The sequence below is a fragment of the Ichthyophthirius multifiliis genome (assembly GCF_000220395.1).
Source record: "Ichthyophthirius multifiliis unplaced genomic scaffold scaff_1120509251113, whole genome shotgun sequence".
NCBI lineage: Eukaryota > Ciliophora > Oligohymenophorea > Hymenostomatida > Ichthyophthirius > Ichthyophthirius multifiliis.
In genome coordinates, this window is record NW_004086192.1 from 1 (window position 1) to 19,573 (window position 19,573).

Sequence of the window (19,573 nt, forward strand, 5' to 3'; positions counted from 1 at the left end):
TCTATATATATAAATAAATAAAATATATAAATATTAATTTATAAAAAATAAAAATAATATATATAATAATTTATTATATTTAGCTCTTCATAATATCATTTTTTATAAAAAATAAAAATATGATTACAATAGTTTATTAATTTATTTTTATAAAAATAATTAAAATAATTTATTTTTTTATTTTTATAATTTAATATTATTATTAATTTAGTTTTTTTATATTTTTTTTTGTTAATATTATAATTTATTTATTAGTTTTTACATTTTTTAATTAATTTATTTTATTTATGATAGCAACTTTTGTTTGTTAAATATAAAATAAAATTTTTAATAAGAGATAAATAAAATATTTTTATCAAAAAGATAGTAGAATTATACTATTTTTTAATATATTATAAAATTTATGTATTTATTTGTTTATAATTATTTTTTAGCTTGTAATAAATAATACAAAATAATTAATTATTATAATTTATATTTTTATATTATAAATAATTATATCAATTATTTATTTATATATATTTTAAAAATTTTAATAAAACATAAATTATAATATCCGTAAAAACAAACTTTCAAATTATAATAAAAATAATATTTGACATAATTATAGACATTTTATATTTTAGAAAAAAAAATTCCTAAAATAAAATAAACAATTAAAATTAAAATAACTTCATTATTCACTCTTAAAAAATTTTTAAATATATTATTTATTAGCAAATTCTTATCCTTATCCAATAAATGGATGATCAAGAGCTTCCTAAACACCAAACCTTTCTTTAACATCAAAAGCAATTAGCCCTTAAATAAGATCTTTTAACTATTAATAATCTTCACCTCCACAAACAAAATTTTATTTCGCCCAAAAACTATCAAAATCTTTATTATAGATAAATTTATATTTAGCATCATAGGCTGAAGCACTATAAAATGGATAATTTTTTAAAATCATCCTACATAAAATCACCCCTAAAGCAAATGTATCATATTTACAAAAATTTTCAAACGAAAGATCCGTCATTGAATCTTTTTTTCCACTTTCGAAAAGTATTTATTCTGTACAAATGTATTTAAAAGTTCCACAGAATCTATTTTAAGGTACTCCTGCAAATTAAAAGTCAATTAATTTAATCTAAAAATCTTCGTTTAAAACAATATTATTTTCATTAATATCTCTATGTACTAACCCCGCCTAATGAATTTCTTATAATCCAAATAGTATTTATTTAGTAAAATTTCTTATTATAGGTAAATTAAATTAATTTTTTTTCATTAGTTAACCAAGTGTATTGTTTGGCGCATATTCCATAAATATTGCATTACATTTATATGTATTTTATTAATATTCAAACGAATATCCTTATTTAGAATGATAGTATTTTATTATATGTGAATTTTATGCATCAGAAAAATTTTAACCTTTTTATTTAATTTATTAAAGCTTTTCTAATGCCTAAACTTCTCGGATAAAACATTGTTAATGTTCGTCATTTAAAAAATCGATTTTTTAAGCTTTTAAAATAAGTTGGAAGCCTTATTGGTCTTGGCATAAAAAAATTTCACCAAATGATCCATTTCCTAACTTTTTTATTACATGGTAATTGGTTTTAAAATCTTATTATTATGGCATAATATATAGGTTTTTAATATATTATTATTTTTGTAAATTATCTTTTATTTTTTAAATAATTTATTTTTAATTTATTTAACAAATCCTGTATATTTATCTATTCTATTCTAATTATATTGTTTTTTATTAAATATAATAAATACTTTTTAAATAGCTATTTTTCTTTTATTACTATTGTTTTGTTAAAAATATTAATATTTAATTAATTTTTGATGAACATTTTAATTAAATTAATTATATATATACATAAAATAATTAATTTTCAATTTATAATTTAAATAAATTAAGATTTTTTTATTTTATTTTATACTTTTATAAAAATATTTATTTATATTATATTATTTTAGCCTTAAGATATTATTTATATCCTTTAAGATTTAATTTTTAGTAAAATATAATAACAATCACTATGTGTTTATGTTTTTAAAAATATATATATATATATATATATATATATATATATATATATATATATATTTATGTCTTATTATATACCTACAAAATAAATGAAAATTGTATCAATAAATAATAAAATATGTAAAAATTATTTAAATTTTACTATTTTTATGTTATTTTTTAAATATAAAATAAAGTATTAGTTTAATATTCGAAAAATAAGATATAATATGAGAATCAGAGTAATTTCTTACATAAAATACTATTATAATAAAAAAAAAAATTATAATTATAAAAATTATTTTTATTAGTTTTATAATATTAATTAAGAAAATAAAATAAGAAATATTTTTCTTTTTATAATAAATAATATTTTTAATATATATATTTCTATATAATATATTTTTAATATATATGTTTTTAGATTATATATTTTTAAACTTATAAATTATATTTATATTATATATAATATATTCTTAGCAAGATAATTTTTCATAAATAAATTTATATTTATTTTACATTAAATATTATAAAACTTTTGTTTTTTTTAATAAATTTCTATATTTAAAACTTTGTATTAATAAAATATTTTTTTTTAAATAAAAAATTAATAAAGTTTAAATTTAACTTTATTTTTTTTTTTATTACTTTGAATACTTTTTTTTTATATCTATAAAGTTTTACATGTTATTTTTTTCTTTTTTTATTTTTAAATTTTGCATTTTTATTTTGATAAATTAGATATGATAAATTTATATTTATTTTAAAATAATTTTTTATAATATATTATTTTACATATATTAATAAAAACAATTAATATTTACTTAAAATATGTATTGTTATAATTTTAATATTTATAATACAAATAAAATAATGTTTAATTTTTAAAATATTTACTTAAATAAAAATTAAAAACTAAAACTATAACTTTTTCAATTAAACAAAATATAAATATTTATAATAAATAGAAAAAAAAAAATTTATAAAAATTAGTAATTTTTTTTTTTTTAAATAAAAAAAACAAAACATGATAGTATAAGATAGACTTGACCCATCAGGAATGTTTTCTAAAGCAGGCCGTTTATCCTAAGAAATGTTCGCCATGTTATAAGAAAAAGAATACATAATGAGCAACAAAACAAAGATTCAGCGTCTAAAAGAGCTCCAAGAATAAACCTTATTAAAAAAATCTCTCATTAACTAACAAAAGCAATTAGGTCTAAACCAGAAACACCGCACTTTTTAACCCCATAACCAAAAGTTACCACAAGCACATAAACAAGAACCTTTTAAATCCACCGTATCAAGAGACAATTTTTACACTTTAAAATCCAAAATGACTTTAAATAATTAAAAATTTCTTATGTATAATCCCAAATTCCACTTAATATTCCAAAAAAGCCCTTTTTACCCAAATCAAGAAATAGAAGATCGCCAAAGGAAAAACCGAGAAAATAAATATAGAACATTCCTCCATGCATTCCAAAATGAGTAAAAATAATAAGAAAAACAAAAATCTTAAAGACTTGATGAAAGAAAAAAAATCACTTAATCAATTACCGAAACATCCGTTTTGGGAATAGATTTTGATAAACCTTATAAAAAACCAGTTTAGCCTTTAGATTTTTCCAAAATTACCGATAGAAAACCAATGAAAACGGAAGTTAATCCGCATGAACTGAGATTTGAATATATAGATTATCCAGAAATATATTCGAAGTTCAAACACTTGCCTAATATTTCATTTAGTAAATAAATTAAATAATAATCCGTTATAGGCTCCAAAACTGGAGGTTTGGACTATAATGTTAATATGGAAAGTATTCTTAAAAAATAAGGATAAGGGATTCTCGATTATTCAAAAGTATCACCTAGAAAATGGTATGATAAAAATGTTTATACCCTAAATGAATAAACTGTTGATTATTTTAAATATTAATTTGATGAAAATAAAAGCTAAATTCTAAAAAAAATTACTGTGCCATATTTTGATAAAATGGGAGATAGATATAGATAATCTCATAAAAATTTGACAAATACTTCGAAAAATTCAAACATTTTATGAATAATTTTTTAGATATTTTTTATTTTTGTTTTTTGTATAATTTTTTTGTTTTATTAGTTGTTGTATTGTTTTTTTTTAATTAAATAAAATTTTATTTTAATTTATTCTTTTTTTATTATTTTAATATTTTAAAATACGTTTTTTTTAAAAAAAAATATATATTTTTTTCATATTAATAAAAATTGTACACATAAAGTATTTTTTTTTTTTTCGACAATACAAACTCAAATAAGAAATATATTTCTTAAATTTTATTTATATTAAAAAACCTATTTAATTAGTTAAATGACATAATTATATTTTTTAAAATATTAATTACTTAATTATATATGTACTAATATATATATATTATTTTTATCATTGTTAAAATATATATTAATTATTTATTTTTAAGTTTTTATTTTTATATATTTTTAAAAATTATATTATAATATTAATAAATTTAACATTAATATACTTAAATTAAAAAACATTATCATAATAAAAATATTAATAATCTAAAATAAATAAAATACATATTTTACAATCGGTTTAAAATTAAAATTATATAAAAAAATAAATAAAATAAAACGACTTAAAGACACTAAAATAAAAATTATAAATTATTCTAAAATATCAGATATATAAACATAAAATATTAATTATTATAATCAGAAAAAAATAGAATTACAATCGATAAAATATATATTTATAAATACAAAAAAGACTAAAAAAATTAATTTTATTTGCTCTTAATTTTTTTCTTATATTTTGCTTTCTGTATTATATTTATTAGATAGTTGAATATGACAACTAAATTAAAATAATAATTATAATATTCTAATATATAAAATATATAATATAAATTAATATATATATATATATATTTGTATATATATATATATTAAAAATGTATATAATTAAATATATTAAATAAAAAATAAATATTTATAATTGTTTTTTTATTTTATGATATAAAATATTAATTTATAATTTTATTACATATTTTGTTATAAAAAAACATATAAATAAATTGACATTTTTTATAAAAATATAATATTTAATAATACTATTATTATTAATTAATATTTCAAAAAAATTGTTTTTAATTTAATTTTTATATTATTATTTAGTGTTTTATTTCTAGAAATCATTATTATTATTCATTTTATTGTTTAAAATATTCCTCTAATTTTATTCTACATTATTTAAACTTAGTTTTTTTTAGTTCTTCAATATATTAATTAATTTTATGCTTTTCTAAATCTTTTTCCAATTCGATAAGGGATCTTTCAAAACATTATGCAATAACATCAATATCATCTTTATTAATACATAAACTAGGCCTAAATAATAAAATATTAAAATAATATCCACCTTTGTCAACCAAGATTCCTTTATTTTTTAATTTTTAAGCCAAATACTAACATTCATATTATCCTAATTTTTATTTATCATTTTAAATTTCAATAGCTAAATATAATCCTAAACCTATAAAATTTTTAATAAAACAAGATTTAATATTTCTAAATTTTTCTTAAAAATAAAGTCCAATATTTTTTGCGTTTTCAAGTAAATTTTCATTTTTTATAATTTACAAAACTTACAAACCAATTTTACACTAAACTTAATTTATTTAAGTATTAATTTTTTCTTGATTAATTTTTTCTATAATTTCCTTCTTTGTTATTACAGCACTTAAAGAATTACCTAAATAATTTCCTACTATGACAATATCAGGAACTATTTCATTTATTTAAAAACTCCATAAAAACTCTCCTGCTCTTCCCATTTAAAATTAACTTTCATCTGAAATGCAAATTCCATTTTCTTCTCTAATTTTCGAATAAATATTGTTTATTGTTTTTTTTAAACGAAAATATCTTAATTATTCATTAAATTTTCATGAATAAAAATTTATTATTTTTTCTTAAAAATTTATTCTAATATTATTTCTTCAGAATTTTAAAAAGAAATCAAATTTATAAATTTTTAGTCTAAATTTCTAAAACAAAAACTTTTTTAAAAATTCTCGTCTAAAATCAATATTTCCTTACTTTTTGTATATGTTTAAGCCAAAAATAAAGCAATTTAATAAGCTTCATCATTTGAATTTACCAAAAAAACGCTTCTTAAATGTTCTGGAAATAAATTAGCAATTTCTTATTTATATTATAATACATGAGTGTTTTCTTATTTTAAATTAATATTTAAATTTTAATATTAATCTCCAGCAATGAAACTTATATCGGGATGACTATTTCCAATAATTTAACTATTAATAGAGCAATCAATGTATGTTTTACCAAAAGAATCAAATATGTATTAGTATATTCCTTCAATATTATCTTAAAGTAAAGGGTCTTGCTATTCACTTTAATTAAAATCATATAAAAGTTCTTGGTTACATAATATGTATATATTATTCAAAAAATAGTAAGGATTAATTTTATATAATTAAATGAATACATTATCTAAATTTTCAAGAAAAGGTTAATTTTATTATAAATCGTTTTTAGATATTTATAAAGTACTCAAAGTGGCACCTATAAGCCAAAAAAGAATATCAATTTCGATTTTTTAAAGGGTAAATTATTAATTATAATTTTTTATTATTTCAAAGCAAGTTTTTTCTAAAGATTATTATGTATTTATTAGAATACAAAATGAAATATATGTAACCAAATAAAATATAGTATGAGTATATATAAGACTTTGAGGATTTAATTAATCATACAATTACTATATATTTCCTGATTTTGGATCTATAAAAATACTGTTTTAATCAAAATCTAATTGTATAATAGATTTACGGAGATTTTCTAAATTTGGAAGGACTTTTTAGTGAAATTTCATTAAAAAATATTTCACTATACGCCTTTATTATGGATCTTTTATTAAATTTAATTTCGACTTTTAAGAAGGGAAATGTCTTAAATCTAAAATATTATTATTACTATTATATTCATTTACTTATAATTAGAAATTTTATAAAATTTTAGTTTTCTAACCTATTGTTGTGCCTATATTATTAAATAAATCTCCAATAAAAGTCCCATGTAAATATGAAAGAATTCTTAATTAATAGTCTTTATTTTCAAATGTAAATTATGTCAAAGACTGATTGTAAATATTCATAATGTTTTTTTAATAAAAATGAGATAATTCACTTTATTCTAATTGTTTGAATAATTCAGATAATGAATCTTCGAAAAAAACACTTTCTTCTGATTTTGGAATTATTTTGGCAATATATTCAGGAATATATTTTATGCAAATTTTGTATTGTTAAATTTCTTAGGCAGCTATTTATTGGAGAGTTATTTCGGATTTTTTCATTGATTTAAAAATTGGATAATTGTCATATATTATTTATAATATAATCTCTTAAGTGAGATTTGGTATAAATTACATTAAATTTGACATTTTTTTATGTATTAAAGATATATTTTATTTTTTAAGATTTTTTTATATTATTTTATTAACATTTATGTAAATAAATACCTTAATATTAAACTAATTATAAAAAATTAGTAAAATAAAAATACTTATGGACATAATTATAAGAAAAAAAAGAAAAAAAAAATATTTAAAAAATTATAAGATATTATATTTTTATTATTATTAATTTATTTTAAAATATTATTGTAAGATTCGTAAAAAAGTCAATTAATTTAAAATTTAATATAATATTTATAAAAAAGTATAACATATTATTAATAAGCCTAAAATAAATAATTACTATTAAAAATTAATTCCGAAATTTTTTAACTAGATTGAGCTTATTTTAGGATTTTTAAACTTTATTAAAAAAAGAAAGTAAAATATAAAAAAGTTTATTAAGAAAATAGAAAGAAAAAACATTTTGTAAAAAAAAAAAGAATAAACTAAGCATAGCAAATGAAAAAAAAATATATATATTATATCGTAAGATTAAAATAATAATTTGAAAATAAAAATAAATATAATAACGTAAATTCATTTTATTTTAAGTATTATTTTAATAAAAAATTAAAAAAATATGTTTTTTTTTTTTAAATGACTTTATTTTTTTTGTTCAAACTTTATATAATTATAAATTTTTATTTGTAAATTATTTATTTACATTTCAACTTTTATACCTTAAAGCTAAAATAAAAGTAAATATAATAATGGAAATAATTAACAATTATATGCATTTTTTCGCTAAAGGACTTTCTTAATATTCCACAACCTATTTATATATATAATTTAATAAAAATAAAAACAATTTTTTGTTCAAAAAAAGTTTACTTTTCTTAAATGTTTTGTAGCTTATTATGTATTTTTTTTAGTATCCTATACATTAAAATCTATTCTATCTAGAACAGTTCCTTAATCAATAATTAAATTTCCTAACTATTAAAATATACTCGAAAGCTCATTAATTGTATCAATTAGTTTGTTAATTTCCTCATCTCTTATTTTTTTTTTTTTAAATTAATATTATTAAATAATATTTAAAATAAGATACCTTTCTTTAGCAATATTTTCATACATATCAAGAAGATCTTATTACATACTATTTTCTAATTATAGAGAAGCTTAATTTTATTGATATTTTTATCCTACTTAACCCACATTATCATATTTTTTCAATGTATCATATAATGCTTTTTATTATCTTCTTAAATCAACAGTTAATTCTTATATTTAATATGCTAAAGAACGCTTAACATTTTCCCTTACTTATATATTAATTAAAAAAATTGTAAATAATTTTTAATTTTGATTTTATTTATTTATATTTTTGCTAAATAAATACTTATATACTTTTTTATTCATTTTCTTCTTCTTTTTAAGAAGCTGCCAATAAATCAATTTATTTTAAATTTTATTCACATTCTCTTAATTTCTAATTATTATGATTTATATATCAAAAAAAAAAAAAATGAAAACAACAATAATTAAATTTTATATAAAAAAAAAAACTTTTGCAGCTTTTGTTGCTAAATCATTTATTTATTAATCTAAATTATTATTATCATTAAATTATTTTCTAATTCTTTTATTGCTTAATTCAGTAATTTATCTTTCTATTTGAATAATATATTTTTTTATATCAAATATAATGCTATTTAAAACAAAAATTTGATTAATTATGAATTACTTATTTCAATTATTTCTTATATTAGCTTATTTGTATTATGATGTACTTCTACCCAAATCGGAGGCAAATCATAAAGACTGATTGGTTAATTAATTTCTATTGATTATGATTCAGATGTTTTTTTTCCAGCTTTAATTTAAAAAATTTAAAAGAAAAAAAAATTAAAATTATGAGAAATCAAATTGTATTGTTTAAAAATAAAAAATATGAAATTTTTACTTCCACTAGAATTGTCAGTTGAATCATTATCATAAATAACTTTTTTTCTAAATCTTTTAATACAATAAATTATTAATTATAAATAAATTTATTTATTATATTAAATTAGGTTAAGTTTATTTATTTTTAAACCTGTCCTTTTTTTGTCTTAAATCTCTTTTAACTTTTTTAAAATAATCGGTTTTATTTTGCCAATATCCTAAGACTTTTTTAGTAATCATTTTATATATTTTTTGCTTTTTTATTTATTTATATTAGATTATTAATTATATTATAAAATAAAAAGTACAAATTATAAGGAATAAAGGCTTTGATAAAAAACATAAATACATAATTTTAGTATATTATATATGCTTTTAAAAAGAAAAGAAAACATTAAACCAATTGGTTTGATAATGAAAAACAAATTAAGTTATTAGTTTGTATTTTATAGAATGATTATTGATATTTTAACGAAATAATTACTATAATTATAAATATTTGTAAACTACTAAAATTTAATTTTGGCAATTATTAAATATATATATATAAATGGAATTAAGAAAAGTTTGAATTTTCATTTAAAATTTTTATAAAATAATTATTATTTTTTTATTCTGTTTAATAATTATATTATTATATATTTATATTTTTTTTAATTTAATAAATTATTTTTATTATATAGTATAAATAAAAAATATTGATTACAGTTAAAATAAAATAATTATATTTTATTATTAATAATTTTTATTTATTGCTTTTTTTATTTGTTATTTAGAGAATTTATTGATCAATAATTTGTGAATTATAATATATATATATATATTTTTATATAATTTTATCTAAATTAAAAATTTAAATATTTACTTTTTAAAATTATGAATAAATTTAAAGATGATTAATTTATTTCAAATAATTTCAAAATTTCAAAAATATTTTTATATTCATAGATTCTAATTATTAATCTAAAATAAAAATTAATAAACAAATAGTTTCATTTTTTATCCATTTATTTTTTATTATAATTATATTTTTTAAAAATAAATTATATAATTAATAAAAATTTTTATAATATATAAAATATAATATGTACTTTTAATAATATTTTTTTTAAATAAAATTTATATTAGATATATAATTTATTATTGATTATTTTATTGAATAATTATATAATTAATAAAATATAAAATAAAATCATCAAGTTATTAATTGATTTAAATATTAAGAAATTTATTATTACATACTAAATGAAGTATATAAGTAGAAAATAGATTTCAATAATAAGGTTTAATTAAAAAAAACAAAAAATTTTTTTTAATTTTTAAAAATATATAATTATAATTATAAATATTTTTAGTATTATTTATATTTAAACTATTAAAAAATTTTAAATTAATGTAAAAATTTAGAATATTATACCAATAATAAACTAAAATAAAATATAATTTAATATATAAATAGTAAATCTAAAATAAATAAATCATTTGGATTAAAATATATATTAAGATGTTTAATAAAATATTTTTATTATAATTTATTGTAAATTATAAAGAATTTTTTGAAAAAATTAACAAAATTAATTATTAAAAATATAATTAATATGATATTTATTTAAGTCAATATATATAATAATACAATAAATATTAAAAAAATATTAATGAATTTTAATTTTTATAATATTTTAAAATATTATATAAGTAAATCTAATTAAATAAAATATATTAAGTGATTATAATTTAAAAATTTAAAATAGAAATCATAGTATATGTATCTAAATGTAATAATAGTTATATTATGTATTTAATAATTATATTTTAATTAAATTTAAATCTTATAAATAAATTTAAAATAATTTATTATAATTAAAAAATTTATTTAATAATTAAATGATTTGAATAATTTATTGTTGTTTTTTATAAACTCTATTTTAATTAAATAATTTAATTTATTTATTATTATAATATAATAATAATTTATTTTAAAAATCTATTCAATTTTAATAAAAAATTTCATTATACATGTATTTGAATATTTAGATTCTTAATAAAATATGATTATTATAAAAAATAATAATAATTTCTTATTATTAGTATAAAATATATCAATATATTTAATTATAAAAATTAGGGATATAAATAATATAGCTTTAATTTATTTTTTTATTTAAAATATAAATTATTGTTATTAATTAATTAAAAGTTAATATCTATCATAAATTTACGATTTTATAAAAACCAAAAAAAAACAAATACAAATGCAAAATTAATGATTATATAAAGTGTTATTTTTATATATATGAATTTTATATTTTTTTTATTAATTTTTAGAAAATTAAAAATATTATTTTTAATAATTTATCAGAATAATTTACATTTATTATATTATTTATAATGAAATTTATTAATGTGAAAAAATAAAAATAAATTATTATTCAAAAACAAAAGTAAAAATTTCCAGTAAAATATTATTATGCTTTATAAATATTACTATTATTATTAATATAAAATTAAAAAAATAAATATATTATAATTTTTTAATAACTATTTAATTTTTATTCATATTTTATTAATTTGATAAGAAAAATATATTTTAAAAATTAATTTATATGTTTTTTTATTTTATATATTATTTATATTTAATAATTTATAAAATATATATTATTATAAATAAAAAATACTTATCTTAAAATATTAAAGAAAAAAATTTAAATCACAAAAATGAATATAAAAGTAATATAAAATTTAAATAATTATTAAATTATATATTATTAATATATTTATTAAGAAATAATGCTTAATAAATTTATTTTAATTATACAATATTGATTTTTTAATAATTTTAAATATTTTTTTAAGCATATTTTTATAATTAATTTTTTAAAGTTATTTTATTATATAAATGCAATAATAAAATAATACCAATTAATATTCTATTAATGTATATATATTTAATAATTTTAATTTTTTTAAAATTTTAGGATCTTTAATTATATCCATTATTAGCACCTTATTTTTAAGTTCCATATAATCTGCCAATATTTTATAACTTTTAAAATTTAAAAAAGTAAAAAAATAAAAAAAAAATGATTTACAATTATTAATTTTATAATACTTTTCAATTAAAAACAAAAATTTAACAGTGATTTATATAACAATTAAAATATATAATAAATTTAAAACTTCAATAATAATGAATTATTAGATAATTAATTGAGCTTTCTTAATAATAAATATATTCAAAGCAATAATATATAACAAAATACATTTAACTATTAAATTAGTTAATAAAATAGGTTTGGAGAATAAAAGTAATTATATAATTAATTTTTTTAATTTTTAATATTTAATTTTATTTAAAAAACTAATGAATTACATTTATAAAAAAAAATATGGGAAAATATATTAACATATAATAAATATATAAAAAATAATACTAATATTTTTATGTTATTCACATTTCATTATATAGTTATTTTAATTAAAAAAATATACAATTATATAAAATATTATATAATTATTTTTTAAGATCAGATTAATAGAAAAATAATTAAAAAAAGAAATAGACATTATAATAATTGATGACGAAAGTCCAATGTAAGAGATAGATATTCTTTTGAATAAACAAAAAAAATTAAAAAATCAAAGACTAATTAATTAAAATAAAAAAACGCTTAAATAAATTATATATAATAAAATTGCAATTAAATATCTGAAAAAGATGACGAACTTATATATAAATCTAAAAGTTTGGAAACTAATTAAAATTTCTTAAACTTATAAAAATAAATTTTGAATTAAAATAAATAATAAAAGATAAAAAGATAAAATAATAAATTTGAATAAACAAAATAAGATAATTACAATATTTAATAAGTTTAAAACTAATAATAAATTGAAAAATAATAAAATACATCTTTTCCGAATAATGGAATATTTGATTTTACAAATATTCAAAAAAAATGTAAACTTTAAAATAATTAAATATGTAATTAATAAGATTCATTAATATAAAATAATGATAAAACAGTAAAATATATATATTTCTAAATATTAATTTATTTATTTAATTAAAGATTAATTCATAAATAATTATACAAAATAAGTATTATCTTTAATTAAAATAATTAAAAAAAAAAAAAAAAATTATTTTAAAGTGAGAAATAAAAAAAATAAAAAAATTTAATTGCCTATTAGAATGGAGATAATTAAAAAAAATATATTTCTGTCGGTGATAGATTTTAAGCAACTATACCTTAGTTTAATTTAATAAGTAATTTAAAATTTTATTTTATAATATAATTTACTATATTCATATTAACAAAAAAATAGATAATGATTAATGGTAATAAGATAATTAAAAAATATTTTAATAAATTATTTCGAATAAAGTGAATAATTCAAAAGATTCTATTATTTGTAGATTAATTTTATATACTATAATATATTTTTATAAAAAATATTATTTTATCTAAAATAAAATAAAGATTCTGAGAATCTAAAAATTATATAATAAAACTATAGTGATAGTTTTACACATAATGATTTCTATTCACTTATATAATATTTAAATATTGCATAGATAGAATTAAATTAAATATTAAAATAGTAGGAATTTGACAATACTCTAAATCAATTTATAGCTAGTAATAATTATATTTTAAATTATTTTGTATATAACTTTTTTATTTCTATTTAGAGTTGTGTTGTAAAAGTTAAATATTAACAAGATAAAAAAAAAAATGTCTAATGAAAATTCTTAAATATTGATATTTATAATAAAAGTTATTTAAAAATTAAAATTTAATTAAAATAAATAAAATTTATGAAAGTTTCTAACTATTTTGTATTATTAAGTTTAATATTTCAAAAATTAAAAAAAAAAAAAAAAAAATCTAAAATTAATATAATTAAAATTTAAAAACTATTTATAATTAAAATTTACATTTTTATGGAAAAAAAAAAAAAAAAAAATTAAATTTATATTAAAAGTGCATTTTTTTTTTTTTTTTCATTAAACTATTTTTAAAATAAAAAGAAAGTATATTTTTAATTATAAATTTAAATAAAATTCGTTATATTTATAAAAACTAAATTAAAAAATAGAATAAAACAAAATGTAATAATTATAAAAAAAAGCTCATCAAAGATAATAATAAGTAACTAAGCAAGATATAAAAGTGACATTAGAAGATATTAAAAATTATTTACAATAAAATAAGCATTTATTAATGAATGAAAAGAATAAATTTACAGCAGAAACGTGAATTTTTAAACTTAAATTAAATAATTAAAAATATAAATAAAAAAAGTTTAATGATGTTATTAGATAATGATAAATTAGCAGAATTAGAAGATGAATTTAATGAATACCCAGGTGGAATAGAATTAACAAATTTTGTATGGTTAATGAAATGTGCAATTATGCATTCCGAAGAAGAAAAATACGAATTAATTAATGGTTTAATTAAATTATTTGAAGACATAGATATAAATGGAGATTAGCAAATGGAATGGAGTGAATTTACATAATATATAATAGATGCAGTGATAGGTGAAAAAGACTAAAATACTTTAGAAGGTAAATAGAAAATAAAATTAAAAAAAAAAAAAAATATTTAATATAGCTAGATTTGAAAAAGAAAGAGATTTAACTGAAAAGGAAATAATAGATAGAGCATATTCAAAAAAAACAAAAAAATATTAAGAATGTAACTATAAAGATAATTCAAATCATTTAGGATTAATTATAAAAGCAATTTATTCTCCCCATTTAGATGCTATTTTAACTCTAGAGTAAAATTCAAGTAAAATAAAATTTTATACAACCGATTGTAAAGAAGTCGAAATTTAATAAAAGAAAATTCAACTTTAACCTAATTTCGAAGATTAATAAAGGCCTTTTATTTTGGATTTTACAATTGCTGAGAGTTTAAATACAGTAAATAAAAAAAATAATATAAATAAAAAGGATAAAAAAGATAATAAAAATTATTATAAAATGAAGTAAATAAATATAAAAATATTCATTAAAAAAAAATAAAAAATTAATAAAATATATATAAATAAAATAAAATAACAAAATATATTTATTTTATTTTTATCTTCTCAAAAAAAGATAGTTATAATCACTTCTAATCGTTAGTTTTTTTTATGGGAAAATAATTTAACAACAAAACCAATAAAAAATTTCGTAGTAGATGTTTTACAAACAGGTATATGGTATTTGCCAATCTAAAAACTATGGATATCTGCAGGAGCTGACTATAACATTAGAACTTGGAATTTCGATTAATATCCTGACTAAACTAAAATAAAATAAGAAAGATTAATGCTTGCTCATTTAAAAATGATAACAAAAATAGAAGAATTAAATTCGCCTCGCCTAATCGCTTCATCTTCCCTTGATGGAAAAATAAAATTATGGGATTTAACAGATTCATCACATCCTCCAATTTTAGTAACGGAATTAAGAGATCCTAACTAGACTTTTAGAGGAGTTTTAGGTTTGTCCTATTCAAGTTTTTATGGATCTAATTTGTTGAGTTATGGATTTTAAAATCATATAAATATTTGGTGCCCTGAATTATCTATTACAAGACCATTTATTGGAAAATTAGAAGGACATAGTCATTTAGTTTAAAATTGTAAGTTTATGGAAAAATCACCAAATATAATTTCTATTGATGAAAAATGTAATGTAAGAATTTGGGATATTAGAACTTCAAAGTCTATTTAAATTATTAATTTGGAAGGGTATTTTTTTTTTTATATTATTTTTTATTTTAATTTAGATAATTCTCTACAATTTATGATATTTGTGTTGTTTTTGATCAAAAAGATATGTTTATATTAACAGGAAAAAGATTAATTTATTTTGAAAATTTATAATTTTCTGGATTAAAAAATAATATTTCAAATGAATAATATCCTATTTGTGTAGATTTTAATTATTATTTTAAAACTTTCGCAATTTTAACAAAGTAATTTATTAAAAAAATATATTTTTTAATATTTTAATTAAGAAATGATATGAGAATATATAATGCTATGAATGGAAAATTATAAAAAGTGTTTAATGAATTATATGATGATAATTTTTAAGTTGATTTATCTATGTTTGTTTCAGGAGCTAGACAAAGGAAGTTTTTTGTAGCTGATAATTTAGGATTAATAAGATAATATAATATGAAAAATGGTTCATTTTTGAAAAATGTGAATAAAAAAGATGAAACAGAGAGCTAAGAATTTACAAAAAAGAAAACCTCAGAAATCCCAAAAAAGGAAGAAAATAATTAAATATCATAAATAATATTTTTAATGGAAGAAAAATTACTTATTGCCTCTTTTTTCGACTCTACTATTAGAATATATGATGAAGAAGATGCTAGTGAATCAGTTTTAATAAGAGTAAAAAAATAATATTTAACAAAAATAAATAAAAAAAAAATATAGATTTTAAAAGGAGGACATAGAGATAGTGAAATAACTTCCTTAGCTTATTCAGATAAGCATTCTTTAATTACGAGTGGATCTGCTAATGGAATGATAGCAGTATGGGAATTCTAAACAGGATTATTGGAAACTATATTTATTTGTAAAGAAAAAGGAGAAGTTAATTCTCTTATTTTTGCTGATGATTTTCCTGTCCTTTTTAGTTCAGGAAGTTCTGGTATAGTTTATTTATGGGGTTTAAAAAAATGCCCAGCGGACTTTAAATATGCTTGTATAGGTAAAATATAAATATTTTAATATTTACTGACTATTATATTTATTAAAACAAATAGGAAGATTTGTTAATAGTTATTTTTCCAAAGACAATTATATTCCAGTTGGAATTTCTTATATAATCTGTGAAAGTAACGTTTAGAAAGGAGTAGATTTTGAAATAATAGAAGATGATATTGCTCCTCATTAAAAATAAGAATTTAATCCTGTAATAAATGATTAAAAGGATAGAAATAAAGACTCGTCCAATATTTAAAATAATTATGAATAATAAAATACAACGATTAGGAAATAAAATCTTAGCTTCTAAGATTATTAGGAAGCTTACAATTAGTATAAAAATACTATTTATGAAAATAAAAAGAGAATTTATCTAATTATAGGTTTGTATATATATTTTAATTAACATATATATATATATATTCATTAATATTAGGTGATCATAAAGGAAGAATGCAAACATGGAACTTTAGTGAATATTTTTAATAAAAAGGTTTAAAAGAAGTTGAAAAAAAGAAAATAATATTCAAATTAAAAAAACGAAAAGACCTAATAAATGGTCAAAAAGCTGTTGATTTTATACTGTAAACTCCCGAAAGAAAAAACGAAAAATTTCCAAATATAGTGCATTGTTATAATTCTGTTTTAATAAAAAGATGGGAGGCTCATATAAATTAAATTAATTTTATTTTAAAAATAAATAATCCAATATTATATGCTTCATGTTCATTAGATTAACAAATAAAAATTTGGGATATACAAGGAAAATGTTTTGCAAGAATATGTTTAGGAAATCCTAATAAAAATTTCTGGGATTTTCCCTTTGATTGGGTTTAGCATAAATTAAAAGACACAGATGAAGTTTTCAATTAATTAGATGGAATAAATAGATTAGATTAAGAAAACAGTAATAAATTATCAGTAAAATAAAAGGAATAAATTTAAAAAAAATACTTGAAAACCTAATACTTTTAAAATAATACTAAAGAAAAAATTAAAGAGATAAAATATGAAACTTTGTACCCAAAACATGAACTTACAAAAGATTAAATAAAAGAGTAGTAAAAAAAAGAACTTTATACATATATAAGACAGATTAAATATGTATAGGATCCAATTCAGGATTTAAAAAATAAAATTTATGAGGAAAAATAACTGGACGATATTTAAAATAAAAAAAATGAAATTATAAAGAAATGTGGAACTGCAGAATAAGATATAATACCGATTAAATAATTTTATAATTATATCCCTAAAGTTGAAGATTTTAATAATAATTTGCCTTTAACTAATTCTGATTTTGAGGAGATTAAAAGAAAATTTATTTAATCTAAAAAGTAATAAGATCATAAAAAATAAGAAATTAAAAAAAAAATTAACAAGAAAAATCTTAAAGTATTTTTTAAATAAATTATTTTTAATTTATTAAATAATATTTTTAAATTAGAAAATTTAAGTGATAAAGTATAATTAAACAGAAAAAGTCAATCTTTGAAAAAAATAAATGATTAAAAACAAAAACTTCCTTTAGAAAATAAATTATTATAATCATCTTTATTTAAATAAACTTATAATATTCCTATAAAAGAAAAAATATTAAATAATAATTTTATTTCTAAATCTGCTAATGAAAAAATATAGTAAAAACTAAATAATATATTTTTTTTATTATTTAAAAAAAAAGAAGAAGAAAATATACATATAATAAAGATATAAAATATTTATAAGGAGAAGCTTAAAGACTATTAAAAACATCAATTGATAAATATGTATTTTAATAGGATTCTGAAGCTCCCTTGAAATATAATTAAAGTATAGAAGCTTTAAAAGAAAAAAATAATTTTTACGCAAGCTTAGTTGGATAATATAAATAATATAATAAACAAAGATAAGATTCTGTCGAAAAATATAATAATCTAAATAATACATAGAGTAGTTGCGAATCAGAAGTTATAAAAAATAAAAAACATAAGGAATGAAAATTGTTGCTCCGAGTAATTTTCTAAATAACCCAAATAATAATAAACATAAAATATTAAAAGCTAAAAATAAAATTTATGTAATATAATAAGAATGAAAAATTAAAAAAAAATTAATTGTAGTTAAGTTATATGTTATTTTATAGGTATTTTATTTTATGTAATTTTGTAAAATATATATGATTGAATTTAAAAAGTTTTAAAAATAAATAAAAAATTTACAAATTACATTAAATTTTTCACTATTATATAATTTAAAAATTTATTTAAAAATAAATAATGTATTAATAAATGAATATTTTTTAAATATTTAAAATTATAATACTATTGAAAATTATTTTAAATGATTTTTTTTTAAAAATAAAAAAAAAATTGCAAATTGTTATTTTAATAAAGATAGATTTAAAATAAATTAATATAAATGATTAAAGAATTATATATATATATATATATATATATATATATATATATATA

The 19,573-nt window shown here is 15.3% G+C and overlaps 3 protein-coding genes across 3 annotated transcripts, besides 19 other annotated features; 2 read left to right on the forward strand and 1 right to left on the reverse strand. All coding sequences in view use genetic code 6, as the record gives it.

Moving 5' to 3' along the window:
* The first annotated feature begins 8 nt into the window (after positions 1-8).
* Positions 9-74: a microsatellite.
* A 37-nt stretch (positions 75-111) lies between these two features.
* Positions 112-189: a microsatellite.
* Positions 166-280: a microsatellite.
* Positions 179-220: a microsatellite.
* A 1,685-nt stretch (positions 281-1,965) lies between the features above and the next one.
* Positions 1,966-2,007: a microsatellite.
* Positions 2,008-2,059: 52 nt separating this feature from the next.
* Positions 2,060-2,107: a microsatellite.
* A 274-nt stretch (positions 2,108-2,381) lies between these two features.
* Positions 2,382-2,465: a microsatellite.
* Positions 2,396-2,465: a microsatellite.
* Positions 2,466-2,779: 314 nt separating this feature from the next.
* Positions 2,780-2,829: a microsatellite.
* Positions 2,830-3,100: 271 nt separating this feature from the next.
* On the forward strand, positions 3,101-4,152 carry IMG5_142990 (hypothetical protein; the record flags this gene model as incomplete). The annotated part of the gene is made up of 1 exon (XM_004031259.1): positions 3,101-4,152. A coding segment is annotated over one exon (990 nt), but the record flags the coding sequence as incomplete, so codon positions are not given.
* A 761-nt stretch (positions 4,153-4,913) lies between these two features.
* Positions 4,914-4,975: a microsatellite.
* Positions 4,976-8,173: 3,198 nt separating this feature from the next.
* On the reverse strand, positions 8,174-9,638 carry IMG5_143000 (syntaxin, putative; the record flags this gene model as incomplete). Its single annotated transcript, XM_004031260.1, has 8 exons — positions 8,174-8,283; positions 8,343-8,508; positions 8,563-8,776; positions 8,862-8,943; positions 9,021-9,124; positions 9,199-9,327; positions 9,418-9,470; positions 9,550-9,638. 8 exons carry the CDS (start codon positions 9,636-9,638, stop codon positions 8,179-8,181), a joined length of 942 nt encoding a protein of 313 aa, XP_004031308.1. The 3' UTR covers positions 8,174-8,178.
* Positions 9,481-9,517: a microsatellite.
* Positions 9,639-11,239: 1,601 nt separating the features above from the next.
* Positions 11,240-11,283: a microsatellite.
* Positions 11,243-11,289: a microsatellite.
* A 1,973-nt stretch (positions 11,290-13,262) lies between these two features.
* Positions 13,263-13,301: a microsatellite.
* A 981-nt stretch (positions 13,302-14,282) lies between these two features.
* Positions 14,283-14,333: a microsatellite.
* A 375-nt stretch (positions 14,334-14,708) lies between these two features.
* On the forward strand, positions 14,709-18,920 carry IMG5_143010 (hypothetical protein; the record flags this gene model as incomplete). Its single annotated transcript, XM_004031261.1, has 8 exons — positions 14,709-14,973; positions 15,020-15,333; positions 15,511-16,148; positions 16,187-16,375; positions 16,418-16,802; positions 16,848-17,124; positions 17,180-17,503; positions 17,557-18,920. The coding sequence occupies 8 exons, from the start codon at positions 14,709-14,711 to the stop codon at positions 18,918-18,920; spliced, it is 3,756 nt and encodes a 1,251-aa protein (XP_004031309.1).
* Positions 15,421-15,477: a microsatellite.
* Positions 18,518-18,562: a microsatellite.
* Positions 18,533-18,572: a microsatellite.
* A 613-nt stretch (positions 18,921-19,533) lies between the features above and the next one.
* Positions 19,534-19,573: part of a microsatellite that runs on past the window's edge.